We start from the raw sequence: 11,835 nt of genomic DNA on the forward strand, positions 1-11,835 counted from the left end.
CCCAGCCTGGGAGGACCGGTACAACCGCCCCACCACCGCCCGGGCGGAACAACCGGCCAGCCACCGCCCAACAACCGGCCGCTATTCTATGAGCAAGCGGTGCAAGGCCGGTACAGCACCGGTTCTACCGTTTTCTGCCCGAAGACCGGTACAACCGCCCCAACTTCCGGTACAACCGCTGACTCCTTCGACGCCCACATCCATAAGCCAGCGCCCGACACCCAGCGGTAGTACCGCCTTCCACGACCGGAACTACCGCCCCTCAGGAGCTCTCAGCGGTACTACCGGCCCCATGACCGGTACTACCGGCCTGCCTGCGCGAAGTGCACTTACCCCTTCGTGACTTAGCACTATATATACTCGTCTCCTAGCTTCGTATTAGGGTTAGCACTGGATTAGCTCATATTTGTGAGAGAGCCTTTGCTCATCCACTTGGATACTTCTCCTCGGAGTTCAGGACCTCTTCGGAGAAGATCCCCCAAGCGGATTCAAGCCCCCTTTCTAGGGAAGACCCCCAAGACCTCCGTTAGGAGATGAACTGTCCTTTGTATCCTTACCTTTGTTGATTGTGGATCATATGCATCTCTTTGTGTTCGGTGATCTAGCACTCGTGTGATTGATTCTATGTCGGTTGAGTGTTTCTCTTGTTCTCCCCGTGTTTTCCCTCTAGTTCTTCCGCGTGTTCTTCGTGATTCCCCGTAGGATCCCTCCAAACGTGAAAGATCGACCACTTAGGGTTCTGCCCTACATCAACTGTGTAGCCCCTTGTTCTTGTTTTGAGCATTCAATTTGCCGGCCTGTTTGAACACCCATCAATCTCTGTTAGTGTGATTGGCTGGTTTGTCGTGGGTGCCGTGAATTTGGCACGAGCGGTCGAGTATGCGGTCCAGACTGGACGGTCCTGGATTGTTTCTTTTGAACGGCTTTTTCCACTGACCGGATTTTGAGTTGCTGAATCCGGCATTGACTGCCGTATCTTCGGTGTTGTCTCCATTATTTCGACGCTTATGTCTATTGCGCCGTGGCTTTCCGTTACTGTCGCGGACATCTAAAGTGCCGGGGTTTCTTGGCGTGGTGCCACTATGAGCCAGCTAGCTGTCCTCGCCCACGCAAAAGCGGGTCATGAGTGTCGTGAGGGCCGCCATGGACTTTGGCTTTTCTTGGCCGAGGTGTCGGGTGAGCCACTCGTTGCGGATATTATGCTTGAAGGCCGCCAGGGCCTCGGTGTCCGGACAGTCGACAATTTGGTTATTTTTAGTTAGGAACCAAGTCCAGAGTTTCCTGGCTGACTCTCCGGGCTGTTGGGTAATGTGACTTAAGTCATCAGCATCCTGTGGTCGCACGTAACTACCTTGGAAGTTGTCGAGGAATGCGTCCTCAAGATTTTCCCAACTGCCGATGGAGTTCGCCGACAGGCTATTCAGCCAATGTCTAGCTGGTCCTTTGAGCTTATGGGGGAGATGCTTGATGGCATGTAGATCATCACCACGAGCCATGTGAATGTGGAGAAGGAAATCTTCGATCCATACCGCGGTGTCTGTTGTGCCATCGTATGATTCAATGTTGACGGGTTTAAACCCTTCTGGGAATTCATGATCCATTACTTCATCGGTGAAGCAGAGAGGGTGTGCGGCGCCTCTATGCCGGGCTATGTCACGACGCAGTCTGACTAAGTCTGGTCGGTTATGTTCGGCCTGGCCGGACTTATTATTGGTGTATCCGGCATGACGGTCATCATCATGTGCTGTGGCGCGCCCCCGTGATCCGTAGATCAATCTTGGTTGTCCTGCGTTATTTTCCAATATGTCTCGTAGGTCCTGTGTATTGCCCCGGGCCGCGGTGAACTGGCGTGGGGGTGCGGGCTGGTATTCGGCCTGATACGCTGTTTTATCCCGGCCACGAGGTGGCCGGTCAGCCTCGTCTTGTGTTGGTAGTGTAGGCTCTACGGCCTCCTCCTCTAGTTGAGGTAGCAACTTGTGCTTTGGGTAACCCTTGGTGGGGGCTCGAGTCTGTATTCCTTGGCCGCCAGGACCTCGGTCCATCTGTCTGCGAGCAGATCTTGATCAGCTTGGAGCTGTTGCTGCTTCTTTTTCAGGCTTCTCGCAGTGGCAATAAGCCGGCGCTTAAAGCGCTCCTGCTCTATTGAATCTTCGGGTATGCCGAATTCATCGTCGCCGAGGCTCACCTCGTCTTCGGAGGGAGGCATATAGTTGTCATCATCCACGTATCCGTCCGTCGCCTGTTCCTCTGGGCTGATCTGCCCGTATTCCTGTTCGGCCTGTTCAAAGGTAGGCTGATCAGGATTGTATTCCTCTTCGGCACCATCTGGGTTGTTTTCTCCTGTGCCGGTATTGCTATGACGGGGCTCGGACCGGCGCCGATGACGCCCATGCTTTGGTTTCTTCCCTAAGGGGTTATCTTCTGTTGCCTCATCGCCATTGTTTTCTTTGGGGGTGTCCACCATGTATATATCATACGAAGAGGTGGTTGTCCAGCGTCCTGTGGGCGGTGGTTCCTGTTCTTCTCCCGCATCGTCGTTTATACCGTCGATGTCTTCGGAGTCGAAGTCAAGCACGTCGGTCAAATCATCGATAGTGGCTATTAAGTGGGTGGTGGGTGGGTAACGAATTTCTTCGTCGCCTGCTTCCCATTCGAGTTGGACATAGTTCGGCCAGGAATCTCCTGTCAGAGAGAGATAGACCTTAATGAATTTAGCACATCGCCAAAGGGGGAGTGCTGAAAGATATCCACGGCGGTGAACTCCATTACTGGAGCCCAATCGGACTCGATGGGCCCGGACGCGCGCGGTTCGGAACCCGAATCCGGACACAAGTCCGGGGGTCTGGTGACGCAGATTCCCTTAACGGTGGAGTATGTGTTCGGCTCTACCGCCGAAGAGTATGCGGCCTCCATGGTGGGGTCCATCCACCCGTCCTCGGACGATGCGATCAGCCCCGGATTTAGGTCCGGAGTAGCTGCAGGGGCGATATCCCAAGTACTATCCGACAGCAGATTGAAGTCGTGCTCGTCGCGACTGTTCGGCGCTCCTAATATGGGCCTGAATCCGTCGAAGATCAAGTCTCCGCGGATATCGGCCGTTTAATTCAAGTTACCGAACCTGACCTGATGGCCAGGGGCGTAGCTGTCGATCTGCTCCAGATGGCCCGCAGTGCGAAGCCGCCGAATACGAAGATCTGTCCGCGGAGAAAAGTCTCGCCCTGGACTGCGTTGTTGAAGGTTGAGGGAGCCATCGAGCCTTACAGCGACGACACAGAGGAACTCTCAATGAAAGCACCAATGTCGGTGTCAAAACCGGTGGATCTCGGGTAGGGGGTCCCGAACTGTGCGTCTAAGGTTGATGGTAACAGGAGGCAAGGGACACGATGTTTTACCCAGGTTCGGGCCCTCTCGATGGAGGTAATACCCTACTTCCTGCTTGATTGATCTTGATGATATGAGTATTACAAGAGTTGATCTACCACGAGATCGTAGAGGCTAAACCCTAGAAGCTAGCCTATGGTATGATTGTTGTTGTCCTACGGACTAAACCCTCCGGTTTATATAGGCACCGGAGGGGGCTAGGGTTACACAGAGTCGGTTACAAAGAAGGAGATCTAACATCCGAATCACCAAGCTTGCCTTCCACGCAAAGGAGAGTCCCATCTGGACACGGGACGAAGTCTTCAATCTTGTATCTTCATAGTCCAACAGTCCGGCCAAAGTACATAGTCCGGCTGTCCGGATACACCCTTTATCCAGGACTCCCTCACGTGGGATGAGCTCGGGGTCGACGGATCTGGAGGTGAAGGACTCGTATCCACTGCCCGCCATGCCGGAGACGACCGGACGATGCCGGGGATGAGCTTGGGTGGCGAAGTGGAGTGGAGTGAAGTAGCTAGGGTTTGGTCCGATGAGCGGATGGGGAGGAATATATGTGGGGTCAGGTCGGCCGGCGTGGGCCTGGTTCGACGTGGCAGGCGTGCCCGGGCGCCCCCATATCCGCCCCATATTTGGGCTCGATATGAGGGGTGCCGGTCAGTCCGGGCGTTTGAGGCCCGTTTGAGGCGCCTGTCTAGGTCTAAAAACTTTGCCACCTGAATACTTGATTCATTAAGGTCGTCACTCTATATTCGAAAGTCTCTATCGTTTTCTTTGTGTGTTAAGCTTCACAGGGTTGGGACTCCCTAAATTAAACTGCAACCGTTGCGACCGGACAGTAACCGGGCGACCCATTGGGGCGTATAAAGCTGGTTTGAGGCGCCCGGCTGTAGATGCTCTAAAACTGATATTCCTATAAATCCTCCAAAAACTTGTTTTCTAAATCTCACATCTAATTCCCTGTATCCAAACAACCACTCAGGGTTACTTATGGGGGGGAAAAGGTAAATACTATTTATATCCGAGATCAGATCAAAGGTAATCAACCTTTTTTTCCTCGCGCCGTTGCCGGGAAACATCTTTCCTACCGTAGATAGCTGGCTAGAATTTTTGTTTTATTTTTTACTTTGTTTCGTCAAACATGGTTTTTGATCCGTGATGGGCCACGCCCCTATACATATTTAGAAGTGTACAAGCATTTAAAAATGATTCATTCCAATTTTGAAAGTGGTCACAGATTTTTTGTAAAAAATAGAAAAAACCCACAAAAATAATAATAAATAAATAAATTATAAAAAGAAAAGCAAATAGAGAAAAACGGCACAGGAAGGAAGCCGAGTGCTGTACACCCAACCGGGAAAACCCCCCGGCGTAGGCGGTCGAGCGGGCGAGCTGGGCCGCCTGGGCGAGAAGCAGAGCGCTGTACACACCCAACCGGAAAGAAGACCCAATCGGCAAAAGGAACCAGCTTCAGCTTGGCGGTCCATCGGACGAGCTGTTGAGCCCCAACGCACGGAATAAAAAGAAGAGGAACTGGCGTATGACCTAGATCGAACGGCCTGGGCTTCTCTGCGCCTACACAGCCCTCCCTCCTACGCCGTCTTCTGCTTCGTCCAGCATAACCCCCAAAACCACCTCACCCGAGAGAACAGGCGGCGGCGGCGGCGGCGGCATCGGGCAAGATGATCAAGAGGCGCTACTTCAGGCAAGACCACGGCGACAATAGCGCCTCCTCGTCCTCCTCCTCGTCGGGTTCAGATTCGGACCGCGACCCCGCGGAAGAAGAGGTCTCGGAGGAGGAAGTAGAAGAGGATCAAGAACAAGTAAAAGAAGAAGAAGATGATGATGAAGAAGCGGAGGTGGAGTCGGGGGAAGAACAGGAAACGGAAGTAGATGAGCAGGCGGAAGATGAGGGTGAGCTCTTCTTTATTACTACTATCTACTTGGTGCCATTTACATGCGCTGTTCAGGTCATTCTCCATGCGTCATGCGTAGCCGATTTGTTTGTACTAGTGAATTTGCTCACTTTGATTCCATGGACATATTCGACTTTGATTCCATGGACATATTCGACCTGTATTATTGCTTCATATACTGAGCGTGCAACCCTCAGAGGGTGATGTCATATTAAAACCACCGGAGTAGAGTAATCATCATTTGCTGTTGTTGATTTGCTCTGTCCTGCCAAAGCCTCAGTATTTGTTTAATATTCTTGCATGGTATATCTGTTGCATGTTGTTGGTTTTGATGGTTCACGAATCACTATAATACATTAATGTGCAGATATTGTAATGTGTTCTTTTTCTCATTGGTTGCTCCTGTCTATCAGGTTCAGGATACCAAAGTGAGGATAGCTCTGGACATCATGTTGATAGTCCTTGTGCAGGTATTCTTCGTTCTCGCTTTCATGTCCCCTTCAATTTGGATTAGTAGAGATTGTATTTTTTGATGGAAAGGAGGTTCGAAGAAAGCTGTGATTTGGGCTAAGTTACCCTCTCTCTTGTAGTGAAGTATAGCTAATACTGTCTTTGATTACATACCAGGACACTTCTGTCTTCCGTATTAGATTCTGTCGTACGAGATGTTGGGAGTTAAGTATTGTCGTGGTCCGTGGTATCACCCTTTTTCTTGCCTTTCCAGGTGTTTCACTGCCTTGTTTAGTGTCTTTGAGGCTTGAGGGACCTTTTGTTTGTATTTTTCGAACATAGGAACACTAGCCTTTTAGTGTCATCTCACAAAACTACATTCATGCTAAGAGAAGCACAATTGTCTTCCTATGCTGCCTCCACCTTGTTGTTTGGCAACTAAGAACTGCTCTGTGTTACCTTAGGATGTTACCAATGGGTTCTAAGTTTACTAGTCAATGACCGTAGGGTGTGGAATTTGATCTCAGTATACTGTGTTGGGGTATTGGAGGATTGAACATAGAGTTAGACAACTTCAATGTGAAGTATCATTACCTAAACATACCATGTAATGTTTCAATATTAGCATAAGTCGCTCTATTGGTTAATTAGTGTTATCACATGATTGTACTCTCTTCAAGCAACTTTAACGACTAACTATAGGTTTACTTTCAGATGAGAACAGCAGTCTGGTGTATGAACAATACCAAGCAATCAGTTTGCCTGTTAAGAAAGCATCAAGTGGTGATGCTGATTCTGCCAAAGGTGCTGTTAACAAGGATGACGCTGTTGAGGTCGATTTCAGTAACTACATTCTGAAGTGCAAATCTGTGTATAAGTGCAAGCTTTGTCCCAGAATCATGTGCTTAAGTGAGGAGATGGTCAGGGTACATCTTGAATCAAAGGTATGTAACTCAGAAAGCTACTATAATGTTTCCCACCTGTTAGACGTCAAATGAAGAAGGCTTGCTGTTCTACATATATAAGACAAATGATAAGAGTTACCTCTCTTTGTTGAAAATTCATAAGAGTTACTTGCTGTCACTTGTGAATGCTACTGTTGCCACATTTCTTCATTTTATTTTTTTCTATTTTAGAGACATGCTCGATCAAAGAAACTACTGGGAGAAGGTAGGCTTAAGATGGTGCTCAACAGTGATGGTGAGCTGGAGGAGGAGGCAGAGACACATGCTGAACGACATGCCCGAACTATAGCTCTTGCTCAGGTGTTGGCACTCGTTGAAATTACTGATTTTGTGCAACAGAAATGTTTTCTAAATCTGGATTTGTATTTCATATGGAATTTAATCTGTTTATACCTGCTAAATGTTCAGCAAGTACAAAAGCCCAAGAAGGATTCAGGCAGGCAGCGACAAAATCGGAGAAGACAGAAGGTATGGGATCACATCCTCCATAGTTGTATTAGCATCTAGGCACAATACACATCGAAGGCTTTTAGGCGCCATATTAAAAGGCAGACTGGACTGCGCTGAAATGATCTCCAGCAGCATGCCATCATGGAGGTTACAGTAAAAGATGATGGACACAGAATAATCCGATTTTTTTGGCGAACGGATATATATTCATTTTTTTTTGAGAAACCACAATAGTCCAATTTTGTTTGTCCTGTATTGGTCTTAGTTCTTAAAGTTGCTTGGTGCTTCCACACCCACTATCCTGATATTCTTTGCACTGGTTGTTTCTTACAGAGGTCGCAGAATCGTCTCAAGGACAAAGACCAGAGACACAACTCTGGAAAGGAAGGTGCAAGGCCGAACAATGGAACTGCTGATAAGAAAATACCGAATATTGAAACTGCTGCTAAGAAAATGCCGAATCTTGAAACTGCTGCTAAGAAAAGGCGCAAGACTGAAAAATAAGTGGGTGCTGCAGAAATATTTCTTGCGTGTTATTTCTTCCTATATTGTTGTAATTTTTAGGAGCTTTCTGCGGTTTTACTGCTTCTGTTTTGCCTTCCTTTTTGATCCAAGTGTAGCTGATGAAAGCTGAGAGATTAAATTGAAAGGAAATACGACAACTAGAAAGTGGACATCGAATCGTGCATGCAACTTGTTATAAGTTTGCTATTCCCTCCGTCCCAAAATATAAAATCATTTTTGACACTAAGTCCTAATATATAAGATCATTTTTTACACCATCGATAGTGTAAAAAATGATCTTATATTTTGGGACGGAGGGAGTAATTTGTAAGGTTTGACACGGTTGAAGTTTCACCCTCGTATGCTGCTCATGATTTTTGTGTCTGCTTTGGTTCTTCATGCTTGCTTTTGATCTTCGTGTTGCAGTTATTTGTTGGGGGAAGGCATTCTCGGCCATGAGCTTAAATGAAATTTAGCTCTCTTTTTTTATTACATAAAACATGTTTATGTCTTCTAAATGTGTGCAAAATTTTGTGAAGAATGGAATATATTTTGAGCTTTGGAGTTCTCGTTAGGAGACTTTAGGGTCAATGGTATATACAACAACACCCCTGACCCCCAACCACTGGTTCGGGTGCATGGGTGTCCAAAGTGGGGAACCCTCATTGGAGCCCTCACGTAGGGTGAATGGCCAATCAAGCTTCATAGATGTGGGCAATAGTACTGATAGGGTGTGGGCGAGTCTGGAAGTACCAGAGGGGATAGCATTGCGAGAGCATGTTGATGATACTTGTACTAACAAGGTGGGCGAGTCTGGTAGTACCAGAGGGGATAGCACACGAGCTGGTGAACTGCTGATGGATGGAGATTGTTCTGTCTCTACTATCCCGTAGACCCCCCTTATAAAGTGGGACAAGACCTGATCGACTAACCGGCATAGAGCACTAGAGTAGACCTAATTTGTATGTAAAGATGATAGATTTTTTGTAAGGCGCGCTTCACGCGGGAAGAGGGGCCCGGGCTATGCCTCGGCACCGACTTCTCAGTTAACAGGCCACCCCTGGTACTATGTATCGTCGGTAGCTTTCGGGCTTGTCCTGAATTTGACCGTGCACCCTCTCTGCATCGCCCAGGGCAAATCTTGACGGTCTCCTTTTTCTCCTTTCGCTAGATGAGTAGATAAAGCTGCTTCATCTTAATTTGGTTTCTCTAACAGCTCGAGGACCGAAAATCGACGGGTTAGTTGGAGTCTGATTTCTTATTCAATTGAACGATCATCCGACTTGCAATCATTCTGATATCCCTTCTGACGAGGACGATGACCTGTAAGATTCCCATATGGACATGCCGCGAAGCGTTGTGGGTGGCGTGACGTCATCCCTCGCAGCTAGGCTTGACCATCCGGTCAAAAGAGATACGTCGTATCTACCCAGATCAAACGGGTCTGGCCCCACGCAGGGATCAAGGTGTCCTAGGGCTTCACGATGGTCATATCCCAGCATTGCCGTCGTAAGTGTAGGAGAACAACCAAATGCTGTCGATTTAGTTTCCTTTTGGCTATGATGGCGCCTTGATCTTTGCGCCTGCAACACGTGTAGTGGGCGAATCTATCGATGCAGTAGGCATGTGCCACCACGCCCAAGCCGGCGCTTGGGCGTCCTGAGCGGCTATAAAGGGGAGGTCACAACAAATGCAGGCTCATTCCACATTTCGTTGCCCGTCCTCTATCTTCTCCTCCTCCCCGTGAGCCTTCCCATCATTGTTGCTAGCTCTTGAGCTGCTCCGTTTCCTCTTATTCCTCTACAACCAAGCCAAAGCCATTCAATGATGTGTAGCGAGGGGTCACAGATGCGACAACAGGGACAGAAGCGGCGTGGACCGAGGAAGCGGTGGACGGAGCAGCGTTGTTGGCAAGGCCAAAAAGGAGGGTGTTGCCAACAGTACGAAATGGAAGTGTCTCTCTTCCACCACCAAGTGTAAGCACCTGACGGATCTTGTGGCAAAGGTGTCGTGGATTTGTCACGTCAGATGTCCTTAGTGTCAGGACTTAGTCGCGAGGCCAACGCATCTATGTGGTAGCTTGAGAGGGGCTGAGCGGAATCGAGAGACGCAACACAAGACAGGGATTTAGACAGCTTCGGGCCCCGGGAAACATCATCCGGTAAAAACCCTACATGCGGTTTGAGGCTAGGTCTCATTATCATCACGAGGGAGTCGCCGTAAACCGACTCTCCTCTTTGTGTCTAGCCCTAAGATTGTTTCTTCTTGCTTGTAGCTTGTCCCTTGTCCCTCTTTGGGGAGCCCTGCCCCTCCTTATATATGTTGAAGGGGCGGGTTACATGTGGAGTCCTATTAGGATTAGGACTAGTCTATCTCTAATACAAACCGGATACAAGTCCAGGTTCTAACTCCTTGTAAGACAAATATTCCTTATGCCTTTCCTCTTAAACCGGCCCACCATAGTATGAACCGGCCTTCATGAACCGCCCGTTGGGCCACCAGGTCTTGTCGCTCCTCGCACCCACCTGCCAGGTTACCAATGAGTCGTGAACCGCCAGGTCCAAACGGGTCGCCCGGTGAATCGCCAAGTGCCAGCGGGGTCTTCAGATAAACCGCCAAGTCCGGCCGGGTTAAACTTCCGGCCGGTTTACGCCGCGGGGTATATCCCTGACATTAGCCCCCAAGTTTAGCTTGGATTTATCCATGGTAAACTATGCTGCAAAATAAACACAAGAACAAATTTGACAGGTTGTGCTCCGGATTAAGAATTCTTGTAAATCGGCATCTGATCATCCTTAGTCCTTGTCATTTCCTCCTAGAAAATCCGGGTCAATAACCTGATGTTGGCTTCTTATAGAAAAAATATTGTGAAAAATAATCCACTTGAGTCGGCTTCCAAAACACCGGTTTAAGAAATATTGGTCTTGAAATATTCATCTAATATTCAACCGGTTTGAAGATGCAGAACTTGCCGGTTTTATCATTGCCAAAGACTGTCGGGTTGCAGCCACAGAGTCATAATGATTGGTGACGCCGGTTCAACCTAGTTTGCTCAATCAGAGAATTTGAAAATATTTATTCCATAATAATATAATACCTGTAGCCCCCAAGTCTTTGAGCAGAACAAAGTGGTGGCTTAAGACTTTTGCTTTAATATAAATACTGCCACTTTCAAAGAAATCCATGTTGTTCATCCCAGTGACTAGTAAAAGCTGAATACTCCATACTATGTAGCCCCCAAGTGTCGGGTTGTCATGCTTGCAGCAACCTGGGACTTGTAATTGTCTTATACTCATAAAAACTTCAACCAGTATAGCCCCCAAGGGCCGGGTCATTATGCAATAATGAGCAGGGACTTTGTAGGTATAATCATGTAGATTTGAGCAATGATGTGTAGCCCCCAAGAGCCGGCTCAGTAAGATAATTTTGAGCTGGGACTTAATATATACTTCAATGAAAATAACATCATATGATGTAACCCCCATCATGGGACTTGAATCCACGTCCACAAGGTTAAGAGCCTTGTGCTTTACCAACTGAGCAGTGGACCCTTCAATATAATGAATAAAAAGCTTTGTACCTTCAAGTGTCATGGTGCATGCTTGTAGCGACATGAGACTTGCACATTTGATGTAATCTCAATTTAAATAATGTAGCCCCCAAGTGCCGGGTCGTAAGCCTGCAGCGACTCGGGACTATTCCTTCAATTGTAGAATAAATCATATCCATTATTAATATGATAACCATTGCTCTAAAAGCGACTTTTAAAACCTCAATTATCATATTGGTTATTGATAACCATAATAAAAATCCAGCCGTGTTGGCTATTCAAGATAATATAATCTGGTATGAAAAACCTTATTCATTCAATATCATAATGAAAATTCAGCCAAGTTTGGCTATTTGAATAATATAACCCAATGATTTATAAGCGCATGATTCCAATGGCGCAATCCAAATATGTACTGGCGACTTATAGTCCAAAGCCAGGCCGGGTTAACAAACACCGGATAATTTATCATCATGCTTTATTCAACCTGTCTCTGCATACAACAAGTTTAAAGTGTCCTGGCGGTTTACCGCCGGACGGGTCATAATGCCCAACATATAACCCAGGTTTGTAACCAAGCTGCACTTAAGAATAACCAATGAAATATATCATACCTGTGACA

The 11,835-nt window shown here is 47.6% G+C and overlaps 1 protein-coding gene across 1 annotated transcript; it reads left to right on the top strand.

Moving 5' to 3' along the window:
* Window positions 1-4,935: 4,935 nt before the first annotated feature.
* Window positions 4,936-7,847, top strand: LOC123126762 (putative E3 ubiquitin-protein ligase RING1a). Its single transcript, XM_044546732.1, has 6 exons — window positions 4,936-5,292; window positions 5,708-5,764; window positions 6,459-6,688; window positions 6,881-7,009; window positions 7,118-7,177; window positions 7,493-7,847. Exons 1-6 carry the CDS (start codon window positions 5,061-5,063, stop codon window positions 7,661-7,663), a joined length of 879 nt encoding a protein of 292 aa, XP_044402667.1. The 5' UTR covers window positions 4,936-5,060; the 3' UTR covers window positions 7,664-7,847.
* The last annotated feature ends 3,988 nt before the right edge of the window (window positions 7,848-11,835 follow it).

The sequence above is a fragment of the Triticum aestivum genome, chromosome 1B (assembly GCF_018294505.1).
Source record: "Triticum aestivum cultivar Chinese Spring chromosome 1B, IWGSC CS RefSeq v2.1, whole genome shotgun sequence".
Taxonomy (NCBI): domain Eukaryota; kingdom Viridiplantae; phylum Streptophyta; class Magnoliopsida; order Poales; family Poaceae; genus Triticum; species Triticum aestivum.

Bases quoted from the DNA above. Each gene is read 5' to 3' on its own strand.
- LOC123126762 (XM_044546732.1), top strand. From the start codon at position 5,061: ATGATCAAGAGGCGCTACTTCAGGCAAGACCACGGCGACAATAGCGCC. The intron at 5,765-6,458 runs GTATTCTTCGTT...GTTTACTTTCAG, and splicing joins TGTTGATAGTCCTTGTGCAG to ATGAGAACAGCAGTCTGGTG. The intron at 7,010-7,117 runs GTGTTGGCACTC...CTAAATGTTCAG, and splicing joins GAACTATAGCTCTTGCTCAG to CAAGTACAAAAGCCCAAGAA.